The sequence below is a fragment of the Pogona vitticeps genome, chromosome 3, assembly GCF_051106095.1.
Source record: "Pogona vitticeps strain Pit_001003342236 chromosome 3, PviZW2.1, whole genome shotgun sequence".
Taxonomy (NCBI): Eukaryota; Metazoa; Chordata; class Lepidosauria; order Squamata; family Agamidae; genus Pogona; species Pogona vitticeps.
Window position 1 is genome coordinate 112,757,491 of NC_135785.1, and position 23,331 is coordinate 112,780,821.

The following is a 23,331-nucleotide window of genomic DNA, read 5'->3' on the forward strand; positions in this document are numbered from 1 at the left end:
AGTGCAAAATGTACAATAGACAGAAGGAGTTGGCACAAGCAGTGAAACTAGCAAATTCAGACTTAAAGTTACATGACTCTCACAATAGCCAAGTTGAATGGAAATAGGAATGGGGGGTGGGGGAGCAAAAGGCAGCTGATGTTTCTGCTGAGCCATTGGGTAAGTCTCTTGCTTCTATAACAGCCACATGTGGTGTCCAGCTATGGCAACTACTCTTTTCCAGTGGAAACACAGGGAAAGGCTGCCCATAGCTTATAGTTTAGCAAGAAGAGGAGACAAAGGAAGTTAGCCTCTCAACTAAGTTGGCAAACTGATGACTGCTATCCTATCTCTCCCTCTGATATAGCCACATGGAGTTTTCAGGTGATAATGTTAAGAAATACTGTGCAAATTTGATTATCAATTCACATATTCTCTGTTTTGGGACTATATATATTACCTGAGCACTGTTAAGAAAGTGACATAGAGCCTTTCAATATTAATCACGCTCTGAAGAAATGGCCAATCAAATCAAATTCCCTGAATCTCTGACTGATTACTATCCTTCCTGACCAGAAGATGTACACAGTCTTCTCTTGATGCCCTTAGATTACATACATTCTCCAAGGCAATGTGTGTGAATAACAAATATTTAGAAATATTCAGTAGCCATTTGACATCCATCCCAGTGTAACGTAGTCATAACGTACAGATGTTTTAAAAACCCAGCACTCTGTTGTTACCCTTCAGATACGTGGAGGTTTAGTTCTCTGTGTGGCATTCAACAGCTTATTCATTCGTTCCTTTTGTGATTGTCCACAACATGCTTAGAAGAAAGTGCCTAGCCCTTCTCCTGCCTTGGCATTGCTTTCACCACAAGGCTCCTGCTTGCATGGAGAGCCTGCTCAAAAGTAGGAATCTCCTCTCTACAAACATGTTGTTCTCCCATGGGGAGAAAATGGCTGAGGAGATGGGAGGGGAGGGGCTAGGCGCTGCCTTCCAAGTGTGTAGGGAAGAAAACAATTTAAAGTAATGACTGAATAGGGCTTGTGTGTTTCACATGTCTGAATACTTCTCCATAGAGCAATCATTCCCTGAACATGGAAAACTTGAGTGTTCTAGGGGCATGGTTGAGCTATAACTAGAATTAACAGAGCAGAACGAGAGGACTTGATGCCCTCTGTCTGAATTGGAAACGCCTTATTTTCTGTATAAAAAGACTTTCTTTATACAGAAGAACCTTCAGTCATGTAAGCCCCATGTGAAATATGAAGTGACACAACTGAAAAATAGGTTTACGATCTCACTGACAACTAGGCCAGATGGTCTCCTTAAAAGAATGCTTTTGTGCCTTTGAGAGAGGAGTGGTGGAAAACAAAATACAGGGTGCGGTGTGGAGGGAAATGGAGGGAAGAGAAAGACCAAAGTTACATTTTACAATGAACATGGGCATGGCCCAAAAGCTGGATGCTCAAAGAGATTGTAGGTTCTGTTTACATATTTTGTTATGATACTGAGTGGGTTGTGGCGCAGTGCAAAGAGAAGCAAACCACGCCAGACAATACTGATCAGAGCTGACCAAAAAGTGCTCTTGTCTTGGTGGTCAGTGAATATATGAAACAAAAAAATGTGTTTGTTGGGGGGGGGGATATTTGATACTTATGGGACAGAAAGACCAGGCACAGAAAAGAGCATGGAAAAGGCAGATACAAGTGTTTCATATGCCGTGTAGGAGGTGAATGGCTTAGTAGAAACTCATTGGTTACATTGCTGAAAAGCCTTTTGGGCAACACATGTTTGCACAGTTAAAATTTCACAATGAAGATAGTTCATACTGTATGCATGAGGCTTTGTGCCTACAGTTTTTGTGCACCAAAAGCATTTTAATAGATTCAAACCGACTCCACAGTTCCTTAGGATAAACCACTATATGGGCAATGCATAATACTGCGTAATGATAATAATTCTATTGCACACCAAGCGGCATTTGCTCGTGGCATCCAAAATGTTTACAAAAGGGAATGTATTATGATCGGTGAGACCTAGCAATTCTGTAGCAAGCAATTTTAGAAAGGCCTATCAGAATGTTAAATGTGCACCTTGTGCTAAAAAGGATTGGGGAAATAAATATATGTTTTGGAGGAAGGTATAACAGACAACTAATTCAAAAATTATATAGTTTGGAACATGGAAGAGAATTAACAGAGCAAAACAAGAGCAAAACGTGATGCTATCTGTCTGAATTGGAAAACCATACTTTTAGACAATGGATTTTTTTTTTAAAGGAACAGCTAGAAGAAAAATTAAATTAAAAAAAGACATCAGCAAAAATGCACAAAACAAAAGCCCACTTCTTCCTTCCATGACTGGACTAGCAAGCACACCTATTTTGTATAATAGAACTGTCAGGAAATTCAGGAATAGGAAGATATTTATGTAAATTGTGATTTGATATGGTTACAAAAAGAAGACGGAATAAACATAACATCTTTGTATGTTCAACTGTTGCATTTTAGAGGACTTAGCAAAGGAGGAAGCCTTTCATAAGAGCTTCAAAGCAAATGATTTCATTTATTGCGGCTTGCATTGTAACAGTTGAAATGTCTAAAGGCACTAGTAAACAATGTGTCAAACCAATCCCTCAATAAGAACTGTTAAAACTTTAATAGTTATAAAATGAATAGCTTTGAATTAATTTGCGTAGCGGATAGCAAATGTAGGTAGCTGCACTCCTATGCCCCAGCTCCATAACAACTATACTGCCCTTCACGCTAACTGGAAACTTGCCATAAATGATTAACCACGTGTATTACAAAATACACCAGCCTGTAGAAAGGTTCTCAATGGAATAAATGAATAGCATTTTTGACATCAAATAATTCCAAAATATCTGGGTTTCTCTAAAAATACTGAACCAGGCAGAATATTACTGTGTTGCACTAACAAGTTGTGTGCACATAAAGCCACTTTTCCTAAATAAGCAAAACCACAATTTGTGCAGCTCAGGGCCAAATGATACCAGAAAGCTTGGCTCTGAGAGGACTGTTTTGAACTTTTTCCATCCATCATCAGTTCTACTAGATTATAATCAAACTTGGCACAGATCAGAAGGTTTTCCTACCATGAATCTTCTACACAAGCCCTGCTGAAATTCATATTGCATTAGAGCTAATAGTGTCTTAAAGGAGCAGGAAGGCTCTTGCGTTCATTCAAGCTGCCTCCTTGGGAATTATGACAGTTTGTTCTTCATCCGATAATTCAAGATCCCAATCTTATCCCATGTTCTCCTAATCATCAAAAACAGGCTGCAGGGGCATAGAACTACAGTTAGGGAAAAGCTGAAAAGCCCCATTGAATCAGCAGAATTCCACTTCTGGATCCAACACACTGTGGTAGTAGGAGAGGAACAAAGAAACTGAGAAAAAACTGAGAAGCAGCTATAGTTTCAATTGCCTTTCAACCGCAAAATTCCATATCTGGAGACCTATAAGTCCATAAACATTCATGCAGCACCTTACCTTAGCATCCCTGGGCTTCACAACCTTCATAAATGCTCCCCTTAGACTGGCTTCCTCCCGTTCAGTTCGGCTTACTTTCCGAGAATCCAGAAATTTCAGTTTGGTTAATTTGTGCAAAACAAAATACCTGTTTTTAAATAAAATAAAACAAAGCGAACACATTAAGATGTGATGTTCATTATTCTATGAACAAGTTTTTCAATTCAAATGACTTAAAAGAAGCATGTAAGAACAAGTTTCTTTTTTTTACTAAATCAGGAACTCTTTTTTTTTTAAATGTTCCACATGTGTCGTTTTGTAGACTGTTCTGAGACCACTAGAATGCTGTGTCCATTTTTGGACACTTAATGTAACTAAAGTTATTCCACTTTGGAGTCATTCTCTTTGAATGTTAATAGTTTTTATAAGGACAAATTAATGGCACAATGATAGTAAATGTTGTCTGTTGTCCTTTTAGATTATGTTTATTTATATTTTGGGGTTTGAATGGGATCTGGCAGTTTTCTTTTCACTTATTTTATTGGTGGAAACAGCCCAGACTAGTGGCAAGGCTACTAGATGGTGTGGTATAAAAGTAAAATAAATAAATAAACAGAAGTCAAAGCTTGGACTAAATTTTGAGGGGTGCGAAAGCATTTTCATAAGACTAGATTTTTTTTAATGTTTGCAATGCAGCTTCATACAGTACTTCCTTGACCCTTTAAGTGAGAAGATACAAGTGTAATGAAGTAAAAGTTCATGTTATTATAGGAGAGCATAGTCTCATGTCTGGGTAGCATACCAGGTTTAGAACTCGGCTTGGAAGCTTTCTCCAGATTTCTTTAATATTTTGGCAAGAACTGTTGGAACTTGGCTAGCCCGAACACCCACACACATCGTTTTATTCACACACAAAAAAACTGACAGTGCATGGCACAGCATGGCATGAATCAATGTTTTTTTAAATTAAAAAAACAACCCTAAAGGTGATAATATCAGCTCATCTCAAGTACTTGCTATTTACAGCCAGCCACCCAGATATGAAACAGACTTAGTGGAGACGGGGAGAGGAAGCGCCAGATCCTTTCCTGGCAGGAAATAGAAAGGTGATTGATAATATTTCCCACAAATGCCAAGTTTATATAGACCGTCATTCTAGTAATCAGACTGAGTCCCTGTGGCATGTTGAAAAGGCAACTGCACACGTCCAGAATTATGAGGGGGGGGGAATTGTTTGGTTCAGATATAAAGGCCAGCCTTTTATATCTTTGAACTTAATGGAATAAGTTATCTGGAGAAGTTGGAATTGTTCAGGAAAAGGATAAGCAGCCTTTTTTTTTTTTTTTTTTTTTTTTTTGGTAGAAGTACAAACTGGGTGCAGTCATTGTTTGGTCTCTTCTAGTTCTCCTTAAGTTGCAAAGCAACTGTGGCCATGCTTTTATTCAGTATTTACTGTTTCAACAAAAGGACAAAACGAAAAGTCAGTCGGCCAGCAAGCTACAACTATTCATGTTTGAGGCAGTGGGCTTGTACATTCTTAATGAAATGGAATGTTGCAGGCTCACTAACACATGTTAAAGCCCACCAACACTGTGAAGACGCAGCCTCGAAAGCATAATTTCCATTAAAGATGATATTAAGGAAAAGGAGGGGGGGGTTCTCACAAAGCATAGCATGTCCTGAGCTAGACAATTTGTTAAGCATAGCTGTGTGTCTAGGGATGCTGAAATATTCTCACACATATCTCAAAGTTCTCTGAGCGCCCTTTCAGCCCTCTGTGAACCTCTGTGATGGCTCTTATCTTTCAGTGGGAGAGAACACTTCCATCTTGTGTTACTGGCAGAAAAACTCAAAGGACAAGAGGTTCTTTCATACAGAGATGTGAACAGAAGGAAACAAAATGTCAAGAGCAAAGCTCAGGAGGAGCAAAAATACGCATCTAAGCGTAGGGCGAAAAAAGATTAATATTCAGGTGCAGAAAACACCACTATTACAAAATTGGCAAATGTTTAATGATAGAGTGAAAGATGCCATCAAGAAGAAGGCAGCCACAAAAATGACAACAGATTTAGACAGTCTCTTTCACTCTCAGCTTTGGACCAAAGCCCTAATGTCAGTCTCTTATATTCCCATCTAAGACAGTACACATTTGGGGCAGCTTCGTTCTGGCATGCAGGTTTCTATTTTCTGTGTAAGATTTCTGTAACTTATTCCTGAAAGGAAACAAGAAGCTCCCCAAACCTGGGAAAGTGTGTGGGGAGAAAGGGTGAGAATGAAAGCCATATGGACCATATAACTGAAATCTTTCCCCAATCATCTTGGCAGTGCAGATGTTTTATAACAAAGGGTGATGAGCTATAAAAGGCAATCTGCAGCAGGCATTAAAAGCTATCCTGTCATCAGAGCCAAAGCATCACAATAATGATGCGATTTTGAAGAACATCCAGCTTAAACCTCCAAATGCACAAATTCCTTCCATCAAAAGAAGAAATGAAGCGTGCGGAGGTACACACAAAGACACTAACTTATGCTGTAGTGTGGCACTCCCTGGCCATGCTATACTTTTTATTCTCCGCAAGCTCCACTGAATACCACAAATACATATTGCCTATGGCAGGGAATATACTGAAATAGTCATCCTGAGGCTGAGGCAACAGTCACAGTACATGCTCCCACATGCTCAGGGGTCTGCCCCAACATCTCCAATTTTGGGGGATAATATGATATGGAGAGCAGGGCCTTTACAGTTATGCCACCTTCCTGCTGCAATCTGCAACCCATGACTGTTTAGCTACCCATGGTTTTCATAAAAGTTGGTTTTCCTTTTCTGTTCCCTTCAAAGTGGATGAGGACGAGGACAACATCTAATTTGAAGAGTAGGATACTAGAGACAACACCCAGTCTTAATAGTAGGATAACAGAGATGGAAATGACCTCCTAGAGATGGAAATGATCACCTAGTCCATCCATCAGCCAATGCATGAAATCCACTACTATAGCATCCCTGGTCAACTTAACTCTCTATTTCAGATGCTACCTCCCGAAATACTAAAATTGGCTCCATTATTTATCTAACCAAACTTCAATAATTTGAAGGTTACTAACTTGGTTCTTCTCATTTGCCTCTTCTTCAGCCAAATCCTTCAACTTATCTTCAGAGAGCTTGGCCTCCAACCCCCTCCCTATGATTTTCTTCATCTCCTTCTTTAAATACTCGTTCCCTGAACTCCTCTCAATATTATATACTTTCAGTGCTAGCACTGATTCTATGATGTTCGTTTGATAATTAAGATGTTCTTTGCTTTGAAGGAATGGTTCATGTAACAAAAAATGGGGCACCCTGGAGGTAATATACCCATCTTCAAAAACCACTGTTTATGAGGCTGAGAACAAGTGTTGGGCTTGCATGCTTCTCCCTTATTCCATTCCCCTCCTACATGCTAATGTCAAAACTAAGACAGTGCTTTGTTTAAGCCAAATCTTGTGATTGGGGAATTCTGCTTTAACATCAGATTACTAATCAGGGCATTAAGAGTCAAGATCACATCACAGTTTTCAAGCTGAAGCTGATGTGTAAGAAGGACAAAAGGGGCAAGAGAGAGAAGCACATAGCCCTCACACTTGTTCTCAGCTTTGTGAGCATGGGATGCCGCATCTGAATTGACTCAGTATCTGTGTCTTCTGCACAGGCTCGGATAACAGTTTATAGAAATTCCTCCATTTTACAACATGCCTAATGGTTAATCTAGCTATGTACAACATATGGGAATATCAATACCTATTATCTCATCTTTTGAACATAAAAAAAGAAAAACAGATCTTAAAATATTAAACATGTTTCTACTTAAATATGGAATTCTAGTCTAAGAGCGTGCACGCGCGCACACACACAGTTTCTACCGAAAAAGTATTACTAAAACCAGAGAATGAACTGTTATAATATAAATTCAAGCCCTGTAAATTTAATCCAGGGTTATTTGTTGCTCCAGATCTCTTTACTGTGATGTATAGCTTAGTGACTAAGGTTATCATAGCACTATCCTAAAGTTGCATAGTACATAAAACATTCAAGTTAACAATGCAAGGAGGTTAACTCCCAAAGATAACCTACTATCAGAGGGTTAAACCAGATGATAGGCCTCTGTCAGCTTCCAAGGAGCTATTGATGGTTCAATCAGTTTGTTTTGAAGGTAAAGTACACAAAACGGCACTAAACTTATTCAAACTGTCAACAGACACTATCTGGAATGTTGCTTGCAGGTAAGTAATTTTGGGTGTTTTAAGACTATTATCAAATGGCAATGGCTGCAGAAAGAGACAGCTACTAATAACACAGAATGTAGCCATCATAAAACACTTTATGGCAGGCACAGGGATCTATAAATTGCATGACATATTGCAACTGCTTTCAACTTATAAAATTGCTAGTTAAGGCACCACTACTTAATGAAAAAAGGATCCATCTGAATTTCACATTCTGGGTATCGAATATTTCATTTGGACTAAGGGAGTGAGTGCATGTGCATTTTTATGCATCACTTTGAACCCCTTTCAGACTTTCTGAGACTGGTGTAACACTTTTTTGCAGATGTGTGAAAGAAGGTCATTATCTGCAGTGGTGAGGGAAAGCAATGAGCGCTGCAGAGAAGAAAAACAGATATTCCAGGAAGGTCTTTAAAAGGCCATTTATCTCTGCCTGTGAATCTCTCTTGTACTCTACAATGTCCTTAGAAAATTGGCTATGCATAGAGTTCAGTCAATTCAGGAAGTTTCATTCTGCAGTAGGTCAAGGGAAGGAGGCTGGATGGCAGGAACACAGATGCAGCATTAACATCAACCCTCTATTTATCCCCCCCCCTTTTTTTTAAAGATGTGAAAATCTCTCACTCTTGATTTCTTCATGTTTCTTTGAAGCCCACCTACATCCTTGTCCTGTCCTCCGTCCGAATCTGTTAGCAAAAGAGTTTATTCTTCCTACACGGAAAGTTGTACACATTTTCTGGATACATTTTTTCCCAATGTGCACATTTCTATATCCAGTTTTCACACTGACTAGAGTGTGTTTATGCCTAATATTCTAATGCTGTGCATTTTATCCATTCACATTTTTAAAATGTATGTACGAGTTTCTGACTATTTTATTTCTCTAAAAGGCACCACAAGCCTCATCACATCAATTCACAGATTTCCAGGGCAAGATACTCTTGGCCTCACAATGACTCCTGGGTGGCATGTTTTCATCAAGAAACTCAACTGCAATAACATTCCTTTGCAAGTCTGTTCTTTATTAGGCTTGAAATAAGGACTTGGGTACTTCAGTCAATGCTTCTCTGTTGGCTGCCAACTCCACAAAATGATATTGGTGGCCTTTGGAACATTCAGGTGTTTCTCAGACATGGATTCTGGAATATACAGTGTAGCTTCAGGTCTTCTCTTTGTGTGTGAGCTCTACAGGCATGAAGGCGTGCTGCAACAAGTCCATTAGCTCCACCCCATTCCCTCTTTATTCCCATTACTCTCTAGACATTGACAGGGCAGACATGGCATTTCAGATGCAGGGGTGTCAAATGATATTCACGATTTGTGGAAACTAATTTCCAGAATGAAATAATGATTAAATTCCTTAAAGGCAAGGGTTGTATTGTAAGAAAAATGTGTTGTTGCTGCTAAAGTTAACCTAACGAAACCTGCCACCTCTGCGCTTCCCGAAAAACCAAATACACCGGATAACAACAGTAGACTACACTGCAGGACTGTCACAACCTGGGATCTTGGTCTCACTCCCCTTGTCCTTCATGATGGATATTACATTGCTGTGCTTGCTACAAAAACATGAAAAAAGGTTTTGTGAAAGCAACTTCTTTCAGTCACCATTGTTTGGTCGTTTAGTCATGTCCGACTTTTCGTGACCCCATGTTCTAAATTAAAGAAACAAAAAAACAAATACTTGTCTGAAGAATCAAGTCAGTAGCAGGTTCTGAATCTGAAAATAGAGGATAATTTTGCTGGTAAATTATTATTAATGTATTACATTATTTGTTACTCATGAAAAACTTGTTATTTGCAAGAATTAATGAATAATAAGAAGTGTGTGGTCTTTTGTCAAAGTAACCTTTCCGATCTATGGGGTGTGTTTGTATATGTATTTGATTTTTATCCTGCCCTGCTCTCCCAGTGGGGACCCAAGTTGGCATATCTTTTTTAAAAAAATCAACAATTAATTAAAACAAACCAATGACACCTGAGAGTCATTGTGCACAAATATTTAAAAATATTATTTTAAAACTATAAATCAAACTTTTTTCTTCAGGTTGCCTCTCCTTTAAATGACTGATTGACCAAGGGGATTTTTTTTAAACAGGATCATTTTATCTTGTGTTTTACTTGTGTTTTTAATATTGCATTAATATATCTATTTCATGCTTTTTTTTAAATCTTGTGATAATTTATCATACAACTTTTAACTTTTTTTCTTTTAATATTGTAAGCCACCTTGGATCCTTTAGGAGAAAGGCAGAATATTAATATTTTAAATAAATGAATGAATTTATTTAAAAGTCTCTGTATCTTACTTGCCTGCTGACTCCCCAATAATCTCCCTAAAGAGATACATTTTCAGCTGCTGGTGGAAAGAAAAGAGAGAAGAGGACAACCACACCTCCTGAAGAAAGGAGTTCCAAAATCTGGGGGCAGCTATAGAAAATCTAGTCCAGCATTCTGCTACATCATCACAAGGACAGCAGACTTACACTACAACACATATTACTTTGATAGTACTTCAGTACATCTTTAGACCATGTTTTTGCACAAAATATATTTTGCGCAATCATCTTCACAATTTTTACACCCAAAAAAACCCCACGAAAATCCAGATATGTGAAAAATACACCGTCACCCTCATAATCTCACCTAATGGTGAGAAAACATTTCATATTTTTTGTTCTCATCTGTTGTAATTTTTTTTCCCAAAGGAAGACATACAGTATATCTCAAGTCTTAAGCAGAAAAGCCAGCTATAAGTGCATGGAAGTGATCAGGTCGCATCAACTACTAATGTCGTAAAATGAAAAACCTCTTGTTTACTTAATTTTTGTTTGTAGATTACAGTTAGATGATATGAATCTATCTCAACATTGGCTGAGGTTGAGAAATGTAATAACATTCCTCTGGAACACACCGTGCGACCTGTTTCACACCTTGGGAAGGACTGTGGACTCTCTCCACAAAACTGCCATCCCTGCTCTGGGACTGACATCCTATCTATCGGCCAGATACCTTAGTTTAGGCTCTATGGGACAATTTATAGAGTGTAGACCATGAATGTCCACAAGAAAAGGAACAAAAATCATTAGTTGGCAGGAAGAAGCCAGAACAACCACACAAAAACAAAAAATAGGACAAATTATCAAAAGAGAGAAACTCCACATGTACCTGGAAATTCGAGGGAACAGCACAAACACTAAAATTACACATCACATCTCTCTTTTGCAATTCTTCTCCTACCAATCAAAGTAAGGTCACCTATATTAAAAATGCTTTGTAATATATTCCGACCCAGGCCATTTTTCACAGTCCAGTAATAACATGGCTCATGTTTTCATTGCAAACAATAGACCCCCACGACAGAACAAGTGCTGTTGCTACAAGACGAGTAACCAGCAATTATTGTGTTGACTCTCTGTGACTTTGATCTCTCGGTCATGACCTTTGCTTTCCGGAGATCTTCAAAGCAGACACTGAAGATGAGGTTATTGGGTATTTGTGCCGCTTTGCTAGACACATTCCCCCTTTTCCCCCTATAGTCCTTCTCCACAGGCATTGCTCTCAACACTGTATTTTGATTATGAATAAAGTTTAAAAACCACAAAGGAGGCAGTCATTCCTACACAATGATACTTAGTAGGAGATAATTAATTATTCACCATCAAGAGTAATCCTATTAATCTGTATTAATTGCTCATGGCGTGCAAAATAAACTGACCGCATTTGATCCCTTTGTACATTTCACAAAATCCAAAATACTACTACTGTTAAGTTGTTTGTTTTCACAAATGTGTATTGAATTTTTAAATCAGGAAATCATAGTTTCTTCCTCATAACTGACATCAATTTCTAATTTGTCTTTAAGTTTTTAAACTATAAAACTTGAATTAATTCCTTTATACTATCAGAAATGTTGCACATTAAAATGCTGCCTACAGTTGCTAGAGGAAAAAAAATACACTGAATATAATATAATACAAAGCCCTGCTCCAAATTACTGAAGTCCAGGAATCATTCTATGTGTAAGATGCATGAGTATAGTATGAACTTTGGAATTCTGTAAATATGTAAATGTTTGTTTTTTTCTGTATGATTTGTCTAAGGACTGTAACAATAAATTGACCGACTGACTGATAGTATGAAAAGTGATTTATTTTCTTCTTCTTTTACCTTTTCCCCCTCCCGCCATGCATTAAACACAGCAATGCCAGTTTGTAGATTTACTGGAAACACGCTTTGGCTTTCCCTTCCTTCCATCTTCTGCAATTGAAATATCATGGAGCCCCTTATTCCCATAGTCAACAACTTTTCCACCATGTTTACACAGAGGTAACTCCTTTTATTGATCCTGTCCAACAATTGGAATTATTGCTGATGAATACTCTCATAATTAGATGGCTATACTGCCTACAGGAAAAAAACCTCATCAATTTCTTCTCATTTTTTCTTTGTATTTCCAATAGTTCTATTCCTATGTTTATGTTACATGCTTTAAAATCTGTAGAGAAGGTTGGATAAATATTAGTCAATGTAGAGTGTAAGCTGCCTTGTTGTTGTTTTTTTAAGGGGAAAGGTCAGGTAAAATATTTTAAACACACACAGAGAGAGGGGGTGCACGCGCACACAAATGCGCACACGCACACACATGCGTGCGCGCGCACACACATACATGTAATTGCTGTGGCCCAGGACAAAGTGCTGAACTGAAGAACTTATTGCAGCTGCATTTACACAAGTAGTAGTTACAGATTTCTAAACATCAATATTTCACAACATGCTCTGCAGGTTTCAAAGTGTTGAATGCCTCCATGTAACCATTTCTTTATAGGTGTGAGAAAAAGGTAATTGGCGGGGTTCAGCATATGTCCCAAATGCCTCAGTAACATAAACCTTGTATTTTTGGCCTTGCTGTGTTTCTTTAATCCCTCTAACCTTTTATTCAGATTTTGTCAGAACAATCAGAGTGGCTTGGCATATCCAGTACACATATAATACGGACAACGTAGAAATTTAAAATATATATTAATTCCAAAAATGGAAAATATGCAATACTACACTATAGTTAGATGCAACTAGAGCAGGCTCATTTCAACCAATTGAGGCATTGACCCACCAAATCCCCACTGATTCAATGAGCTTACTCTAGTGTGACTTCCTATATCAACCAACAGGACTTCAACCATCATTCTGAATATATAAATACTGATTCTCCACATACTTAGTATGTGTGCCATAAGCATGATCTAAAACTTCATTGACCTTCTTTAAAAAAAAAAAGTCAACATTGTGCATGCAAATGCAACAACAGCCATGATTGTTTTGATGTACGGCTGTGTGACATATTATAAATATTACATCACACAACCAAAGAGAATGTCACTCAGTAAGACTTTTTTTCCCAGACAGCATTAAATGAACCATGGATTCTTGCCTCTCAATAGCTCCTTTAAAGAACTATTTTTGCTTAAATGATTAATAGGAAGTTTATTGTCAGAAAAATGTACTTAAAGTGAAAAACAGTAAACTGAAGAGATACCATTCATTTTAAAGCAATTCTGTGGTGAAAATGCCTCATAAATTTACATTGCAACACCATTGTTAGCCTCTTTGTAAGGAGGACAGCCAGCATGCTTTCCAGTTTGGGGTTAAAACAATGTGAAAAATATGTTATTCAAAAGCCAGGATGACACATTTAAGAATAGTTCAGAAATTGGCTTGTTGCACAGTTTAATTTAAAAGAATATTGTTTTAATTCTACTACAGATTGTGAGCCTGCCAACTTTCGGAGCATAATTTCAAGCAAGTAACTGCTACATTAGCAAAATCGTTGTTGTTGTTTTAAATCTCATGGTTACCAATTAGTGTCTTTTTTCAGACAACACTCATTTCAAGATTTTCCAGATAATATACGATGAAGGCTCACGATGTCTCGTTATCTATGAATGGTGCAATCAAAGTATTCTTAAGCATCATCTCAGAAAATACATGCAATATAACCAAGGAATTTTTATTCCACTCAGAGGCAAGTAGGCAGAAATCCATAACTATTAAACCGAATTTAACTTGAGAATAGTTATTTAGAAAATACACAAATGGTGACTTGTCATCTTCTGCCTCACTGTCACGAACAGGTCTGCCTGGTCCTACCAAACTCCACGTGGTAACTGTCATACTTTCAGGTGAAGGAGCCTCTGCTCCTAAAAGCCTGAAGTGGCCACATCACTTTCCTCATATGTATATAATGTATCAAAGGCTTTATAGTTCTGCATTAGATAAGTACAACTTATGCATTGCTTGCTAACTGTTTGGCCTCAACGACTATTTAATTTTGCAGAACACCTTACAAATGAAAACCAATTATGTTTGTAATCCAAAATACAAACCTGTATCTTCGGTAGTCTCCTTCATCCTTGTCTTTGCAGACCAGCTCATTTGGGCATGCTGTATTTCCTAGCAAACTGAGGTACTCCAGGGAAGGTGCTACTTCAACCAAGTGATCTAGCAGACCCTCCAGTTCTGTTATGTATCCACAGTTATGGGTTAAGGATTCCATGACACTGACAGGAAGAAAAGCTTTATGTGATTATATTATAGGCACTGGGGTTCACACCTATCTGTTTTTTTTTCCCTCTCCTCCACATTTTCTTTCCTAGAAGACTCTGCAAGAGCATTAAGAACTTTGACAGACATTATGGGTGTAGATGGGTAATGTTTAGCCACTGCTGAGCACATGAAATGCTTCCAAAATTGCAACAAACAGTTTTTTTTCACATTCATTACTAAACAGATCATAGCCCATTAGAAAAAATAGCTTTAAAATAGAGTCAATCACAAGAGGCCATCAGTACTACCCAAAAGAGAAATGTTGGTGCCCAACAATATTTTGTTAATTATTTCATACTTGTATTCCGTCGTTCTCTTTTCCTGCTGCCTTTCACCTTCCCCAACATTCCCCCCACCCCCGAATCCCATTGAAATTGAAGGTGTCCTGTTTTGGGCACAGCAAGTTATGAAGTACTAAAAACTGTCCAAACATTGGAGGAAAGTGACTTTGACCTCATGATTTGGAAAAATACATATTTCTGTCAAATTCTGGTGTAATCCACTGACATATTTTATTTGGGCTAACTCAAAAGGCAGTCCTTCCTAGTTTTTTTGAAGTTCTGAGCTAGACTTTTCATATGTTTCCATGGACCTCACAAGGGAGGCCCAGCCTTATCACAATCCATTTCCAGATGGATAGTCCAAACTATTTCTCTGGTATATGAACTATCAGGCAAACCACCTCCTGATCATCTGAATGCACATTTCACTAGAGTGCTGTCAACATCTCCTGCTTTCCAGTGTGGAATTGAGATTCCTAACATCTGTCGTGCTGAAACATGGTCTGCCCTATTGACCTTTGTCAAGCATTATCATCTAGATGTGAGAGCATACAGTGATGCTGGATTTGGCAGATTTGTATTGACATCCTTCCTACCGTGATGTCCCACCATCCGGTAAGTGAAGCTTGCCACTCAACCATTTGTGTGCATTCACAGAGGCCACAAAGAAGAAAAAGAGGTTACCTACCTGTAACCATAGTTCTTTTTAGTGTCCTCTGTGAATTCACACATCCCACCCATCCTCCCCTCTGTCCATCATGGGTTATATTAAATGATTCTTCTGCCCGATGGATAAATTCTAGGAACTGAGGGGAATCTTAGGTGGGCAGAGCATGTGCCACTAACGTTGTACTTTTAAGCTCTAGAATCTTCCGAGACATTCAGCACAGGTACAGAACAACTAATTTGTGTTAATTCACAGAGGACCACTAGAAGAACTAGGGTTACAGGTAGGTAACCTCTTTTTATTTACTATTTTCATTAGTATCCTTATGTTAAATTGTGCAACACTCTGATATAATAAAGAAAGCAAGATTTATTTAGTGCCTTCCATTTTTTTCTACTATCTGCCTTGATGACACGGGAGCAAAAAGAACTGTTACATCCAACAAATTCAGAAGGAGAAACTGCAGTCTCAGTTCAACTGTGACTGTGGTTGTCCTGGTCCAATAGCTAGAGTGACCACTGCTCCATCACCCAAAGGTCAAGGATCATGAAAAAGGAGTGGATTTTTGCATTGAGTTTGCATGTGTTAATTTAAAGTGATGTGCAAACATAATCATATTTCGACATTATTATTACTATAATTTGAGTGTAGGTACAGTACAACCTACCACAGACCACAAGACTATAACTAGGTAACTATCCTAGGACCAAATACTGGAACAAAGGTGGCATAATAATTTTCTGAAATATCCCTGTATCTGTTATTTTCTGCAGTTCATTGAACTTAAATACATATGGAAAGTAAAATTATCCATATTATAATTTCATTAAAATATATTTCATTAAAATATATTCGGTGAGTATTAAACCATAAACAGCAAATGTGGCATAGTGGATAGAATGTCACATTAGGACTCACTTATTTTATTTTTTTAATTTTATTATTTAATTTATATCCCGCCTATCTAGTCACGATGGACTACTCTAGGCGGCCAACAACAAAGATAAAATACAATAAAATAAAACAACAAATTACAAAACAATTAGAGTAAAGAAACAATAAAGGAGAAAAGAAAATCAAAAGTAATCTGGTGAGAAGGCCTGCCGAAACATCCAGGTCTTTAATAGATTCTTAAAGGTGCCCAGCGAGGGAGCTCCGCGAATACCAGGAGGTAAATTATTCCACAAGCGAGGAGCCACCGCCGAGAAGGCCCTATTTCTTGTTTTCTCTTGGCCATGGAAACTCACTGTGGATGTGTGGCAAAGGTAAACCACCCCTTGAATGTGTCACATGCCTCAAAAAATACTGTCAGGGTGACTTGACAGGATAGAACAAGTTAAATCATGAATACACCACCACTGTGCACTCAGAATAAATCATTGCACTTATCTAATTTTACTGCAATTCGTTAAATAGTATTAATCCATTCCTTTTTTTAAAAAATTAGATCCAGATGCCATGACATGTCTTCCCCATAAGAGTGGATTCCCATTCTGTTAATCTATCATTCTAAAATCCATGTCTGTTTTCTTAAGTGAATCATAATTAGGCAACTGTGCAACAAAAACTTACATCTTTGTCTTGTTCAGGGTTCTCATTGCGAGTACCTTGTTCATTTCCATTTATTTTTATGACTGGTCTTTTCATTTAATATGAACAAGATGGACCATCTCTTTTGGGTAATTTCTTTTCATCTTTCCCCATTTGTGTTTTCTGGCACTAATTCAAAAAAGGCTTGAAGAAATTACATTTACCCCTAGAAACTAGAGGCAAGGCAACAGAGAATCAATCTACTCCGAAAACAGAAGACAGTATAATCAACAACAACCATCACAGTGGAAGGTTTGAGAAAGACAGAATACTACAGGGTCAATGAGTGAATACAAAAAACAACCAAAATAGAGAACAAAAGCTCTGAGGCCAGAAAGTGATAGGCTGGGATCTACAGCAGCAATATACCCCAGAGGATCTGTGTAGCAAAGGACAGGCTTAAGGAGAGGAGAGGAGAAGAGAAACCCTAATTTCTCACTGGTGTTGGACAAGTGTCTTACTGGACTCTATCCTCTTCTATTTTGTCTTGCTTAGACACTGTCTTTAACGTATACAGTTATATGAATTCTTCCTACTGCTTGCTCTCTTGTTTCAACTTTTTAGTAAACAAAATTTCTAAAACTTTTATTAGTGTTTTATCCCATTTTCACAGTCTCATATTGATGATTTTGGTGTAAGATAACTTTAAAAAAAAGAATTCTACATAACTGGATTACTTGTATTTCTAATTATTTAAGTACCTTTTCCAGAAGGGGCTATCCTATGTTAAACAGATAAGTCTTTTAAAAAATTTTTTAACAGCACCGCTTTAATGAACAAGTGCTTCAGCCAAAAAGAAAAACACTATCTAGAAAAAGAACTTTTGTTTATCTTGGTTTGTTACTTAGGATGCTTTGTGCAAGGGCTGCAGCAATGCAAGGGCTGAGATAATTTACCACATGGTACGGTTAAGGAATGTGCTATGTGCAAAAACATACAGTGCTATCAAGAATCTCCTGTACAAACCCTATGTACTTTGCATTGCTGGTGAATAGCTGTATGTGTGGCTATCTCTGTAATCCATGAACAGTGTAAAAAAAACCTACATATCTATATGGATCAGCTATTTGTGTATACATGTGAACAGATTGAACACATGTCAAATATAATATGTGAACTTTTTTTTTCTTGGCTTCGTCTTTGCTGCTAAGGTAACCAACGACAGAATGTGCATTGTGTAACTAACCTTGAGTTTTCTTGAGGAAGAAGGATGAAATAAAATGTACGTATATTTTAGGAGCTATTTAGTATGTCGATGCATGGAACACTTGGTTTGTTCTCCACTTACACATATTATCAATTATTATATATATACAAAATATATGTATGCTCAGTAGAGTTACCTAGTAATTTAACAAGGTGCTAATAAAATCAGAACAGGTGTGCATAGTAGGAGAGCAGCAGACTACACTTGTGGGCTTGCTGGTCACCATTTTTTGATATTTTGAACAAACAACCATCATGGTAGTTTTATGGGTACAGAAGATTTCCCATTTTAATCATTAAACCTTTTTTTGTTGTTTTTGTTTTGGTTGATGTCTAGGGTTAGGAGAAAAAAAAAGTAATTAAGATATTTAAGGAGAGGTTTTATCATTTCTATTCCCCCAATGAGTTTCCTTGGTAGAGATGGGACTCTAATATATCAGACATTGTTTTCAGCTTGCAGGCTTTTGAGAACTTGATTCAGCATGAGAAAGATTTATCTCTGGTCTTATATAGTCAGTTAAAGAAAATCACCACACAAACAATCATCTGCTGTAAGTGAACTTGCTATGTTAATGTAATCTGTCTGGGTAACAGAGTGATTTCATAAGCAGGCCTAGATTTGAACCAAGACTCTTCTCTGTCATAATCATAACTACTACACTACCTAGAAATATAGAAGATAAATATTGATTTGAAAATCCTTGAATCCTTTGTATGTAAAATATTACCTTGATTTACACAAAAAGGTATGTTGCAAGGGCAATTATTTTCCTAAAGAAGAGCACAAATTACTGGTTTAAACTAACAATACAGTATTTCATTCACAGAGGCCTAGAGTTGTGTGCCACAGTTACTATGCAGTTATCTTAAATGCTCAGGTCTTTCATGCTATTTTTCCCTGACTATGATTTATGTTATCCTGTTATCTTTGTTATCTTTTGCAGATGGAATATACCCTGTTTTTTCACCTCAATAACAGAAGGGCAGTGGCTTTGCCACAGGACAGAAACAGAACTTCAGCTCTTTAAGACCTTCCATTCACTATGTGCATTTCAATTTGCATCTTATTTGCTGTAACCAAACAAGCAAATGCGGAGAGTGATCAAATGCAAGATCCGCGTGGTAGACTTGTGGTTTTGTTGTTGTTGTTAGGGTTTTCGTTTTTCATATTTCACATCTCGGCAAAACCAGATGTGATACCCAAACATTAAGTATAAGTTGTTTGTTTTAATTTTACCTGACCAGATCCCAAATTTAATGAATGCAACAGCATGCTGGAGGGGGTAAGAATGGACATAATACTTGCCAAACTCCTCATTCTTATTGATTTAGGTTTCTTGACACCATAAGGCTCAAGATCAAGACTTCTTCCTCATATTGCAAGGTTCCTCCTCACTGGGGCTCTGAATGAAGCTTCAGGACTTTGGTTTTGCAGCTTCTCTCCCTTCCCCAGTATGAGAAAATGGGAAGAGGAATGAAACACTGTCAGCTAGCCCTCCATGAATAGCCTGTCCCTAAGTTAGGACTTAGCCAGTGCATGCAAATGTTGAGTGAGCGAACTTGGCTTCACATGCTGCTCTACATATGGAGAGGGAGAGGAAATCCCTTGTTTATCTAGATCAGTGGTCCCCAACCTTGGGCCTCCAGATGTTCTTGGACTACAACTCCCAGAAGCCTTCACCATCAACTGTTCTGGCCAGGATTTCTGGGAGTTGAAGTCCAAGAATATCTGGAGGCCCAAGGTTGGGGACCACTGATCTAGATGACCAAAGAGCTCCTCCCTACAAGGGGTGGCTTCTGTAGTTAGCAACATTCTGGGCATCCATGGATTCAAATGTTTGTTGTAAGGATTATAGGTACAGGGAATGCTTTTATCACACTAATTACTTTAACTCATAGGTACTATTATCACTCAGTCCAATTGGTCTAGTTAAACAGTGTATGTAAAAATACTGGTTGCACCTTGACAGGTTAAGAGCATTGGGTAACAGGGGGAAAGTGAATTTGTTGGTTTCATTTACCAAAACTTTATTTAGACTTTTCACTTGTTTGGGTCTCCTCATATTTCCCTTAAGAATTTGTTGTTGTGAGTTTAGTAGTTAGAAGCTACTGAAATATTGTCATGTTCATTAATTAAAAGGTCTAATTCTTCTGAGCATGGTAACTGGACATTTGATGAGAGCTGTCTTGGAAAAAAGCTGGTTAGTGCCTTGCCTACGCTGTACCTTTGGGGGCTTCCTGTATACTGTAGTTTCCCAAGCAGTGTGTTGCATCCTGTGGTGCATATCGCATTTTGATGAAACACCAAAGAAAGTATATTTTACAGCAATGAAAAGGGAGATAAAATGGGAGAGGTAATTTCAGCTCAGCCCTATAGTAGCCTCAGAATACAATATTATTATCTTATATGCACAAGAGTACAGCAATAATTCTGTACACACACACACACACACACACACACACACACACACACACACACACACAAACACACACAGTGGTGCCCCACTAGACAATGTTAATTCGTCGTCCAGCGAAAATCGCCCATAGGGAAGCCACTTTGCAAACTGCTGATCAGCTGTTCTAAATCACTGTCTTGCGAAAAACGGGCCCGAAAACACCCGTTTTGCGAAGATCGCCCCTAGGGAAGCCATTTTGTGAATTGCCAATCAGCTGTTCTAAATCATCGTATTGCGAAAAAACAGTCCATGAAGCACGGACCAAATCATCGTCCAGTGAAATTCTCCCATAGGAATCACTGTTTTGCAAAGCAAAATGGCAGTCGCAAAACATCCTCATCATGCAGATTCATCGTTTTGAGGGGTAATCGTCTTGCGAGGTACCACTGTATAGCTTTTAATCTGGACTTCAGATCAGCAACAAATCTGGCACATTTGTAGCAGATAGTCGGCTCTTTCTTCATGCCAAATTTGAGAAATCTAAGCAAAGGGTTTTTGAGGTATGATTATTTAAATAAAAAAACGCCCCCCTCTGTTCAGAAATAGGTGACCCTAAACATCCCCAGATTTAAAACAAATCTCATAAATGGGGGGGGGGATCTTGAAAGAGAATGGTTGCTCATCTTGAAAGAGAATGGTTGGCCCCACTCACTTTTTTTTAATCTGGAAGGAATCCAGACTGCAGGGGCTGAAATACACTATCCTCAAAAAAGGCTTTTCAGAAGGGAAAAACATCTACTTTTTTATAAGACTGAGCATGGTACAGGCTAGGCAGCAAGAACTTTGCAAAATGAAACACTGTATACATTCATAGGCAGGGTGAGAGAGAGATTTAGAGAGAAAAGTCACAGAAACAGACTGAAAAGACATGTTTTCTTTCAAGAGATTTAAAATCAGTTTTGCTTTAAAGAAAGTAATGGAGTGACAGTCCTCCAGAAAGGGGGATGTCTTCAGTGAACATTCTCTCATGATTTCTGAGACCAGTCTTGTCACATAAATTGAGGCAATCTGAAGCTTTGATTCAGAACCCAGTTAACTGACATTTAGTTTTTAACCTTTTAACTCCTTCATGGCCAAGCAGGATTATCAGAATCATATTTGCTAGAGGATTCAGTGCCTGGTTGCAAAAATGGAAATACAAAAATAAATTTGTTTTTTTTTTTAAACTACAGATGTTTATAATATTTTAAATATATATTTTGAAAAGAACACAGAACATTCAGAAGCTCAACCATTTAAGCTTTATGAATGTAGCATATTGTGCTTGTTTATCCACAATTAAAAACAGCCAGAAATGACCTAACATTGCAGCCCAATATCATGCCCACATTCCTAGTGGGAAAAAGGATGTCAAGATTTACATAGCAAAGGACAGCATGAATGTTGATGACACCCATGTCAGCAGACAAGATGGTCTATAGCAGTGTTTCCCAACCTTGGGTCCCCAGATGTTCTTGGACTACAACCACCAGAAATCCTGGCCAGCATAGCTAGTGGTGAAGAGTTCTGGGAGTTTTAGTCTAAGAACATCTGGGGGACGCATTCATCTATAGGATACCCTCCTGTGCTCATTACCATTCACAAAGAGACACCAAGCTGAGGAAAATCCCAGAGCCTTCTCTTTTTTTCATCAGTTAACCACTTCTCAACAAAACAAAGCAATTGTCAGAGCTGTTTTTCAACAAGTTCTCTAGGTATCAAAATGCCTAGAAGAAATGTATTGAACACAAGAGAGTATCTTGTAGACCATTTTGACGGCTGACATGGATATTGTCAACATTCAGGTTGCCCTTTTCTATGTAAAGTTTGGCATTCTTTTTCCTGCTGGCAACACAGGCATGATATTGTGTAGCAGGGCCATTTCCTTGTGTTTTGAATTGTGGAGACAGAAGCACAGTATCCCACATTCACTGGACAATTTTGAAGAACTGAATAATATATGTGGTTACTGTACCCCTTGTGTTGAAGAGCCTACCAGCATTTTCAACAACAGAGATCCAGAATGTGATGCAGAAACTGAGTGGCTAGAGAACAGTCAGAATCCTCAGAGAGGCTGAACATTTTAAGGAGCCCTGGACAAGAAATAAGACCCATGACACAGTGATCAGGCCATCTCTCCTTGACACAAAACAGCAAAGGCCTCTGTTGCTGAGATATTATTCTGGTTTATTCCTGGCTCATTCCTGTTGAGAGAATGTTACTGCCAAATTCAACAAGAATTCGTAGTCTCTTTCTTTAAGACACATTCAGCACAGGAAAAAAAAACCACACAATTTTTTCCTGTTTTCTCACTGCACACTCTATTCCACTAGAGGTCAGCCTGCCACAGAACCCAAGCAGGCTGGGATCTGTTACCAAGCGCAACGGGCTGTTATTTCTCCTTCTCAATCTATTAACAAAGATTCCTTCAGAGCCATAAACTTAGGTCTCACACTAAAAAATAGAGCAACTGGAAGATATAGTGAGGCATTTCGTTTATGAATGACCTGCAATAAATTACTGTGAAGTATTCTGACTGACAAGAGAAAGAAAGAGAATGCTTTGTCTGCATATGAACTCTATTTTACATACTTTAATTTAGCTGACACATAAAGATTATCTGACATTTGGCAGAGTCTCCCCTGCCACCCCTCCCTCCTTTGAAAGGATATTTGGTTCTTGTTGAGCATCAGCGTATGGAGGTGTGGTAACCTGGGTAACCGGAGGTCATTCCCGAGGAGATTGTTGTCCAAGATGAGTTCTTCCAAGCTGCTAAACGTCTCCAGTCCTTCCACTGACCTGCAACGACA

The 23,331-nt window shown here is 38.2% G+C and overlaps 1 protein-coding gene across 1 annotated transcript in view; it reads right to left on the reverse strand.

Annotated features, from left to right (window-relative positions):
* LRMDA (leucine rich melanocyte differentiation associated) overlaps positions 1–23,331 on the reverse strand; it is a 1,005,591-nt gene that overhangs the window by 457,140 nt on the left and 525,120 nt on the right. Inside the window, exons 3-5 of the mRNA XM_072995005.2 lie at positions 23,189–23,320; positions 14,123–14,257; positions 3,498–3,624 (exon numbers count right to left, since the gene is read on the reverse strand). Of these exons, the coding sequence (XP_072851106.1) occupies positions 3,498–3,624; positions 14,123–14,257; positions 23,189–23,320 (394 nt within the window). The remainder of the gene's footprint in view (positions 1–3,497; positions 3,625–14,122; positions 14,258–23,188; positions 23,321–23,331) is intronic.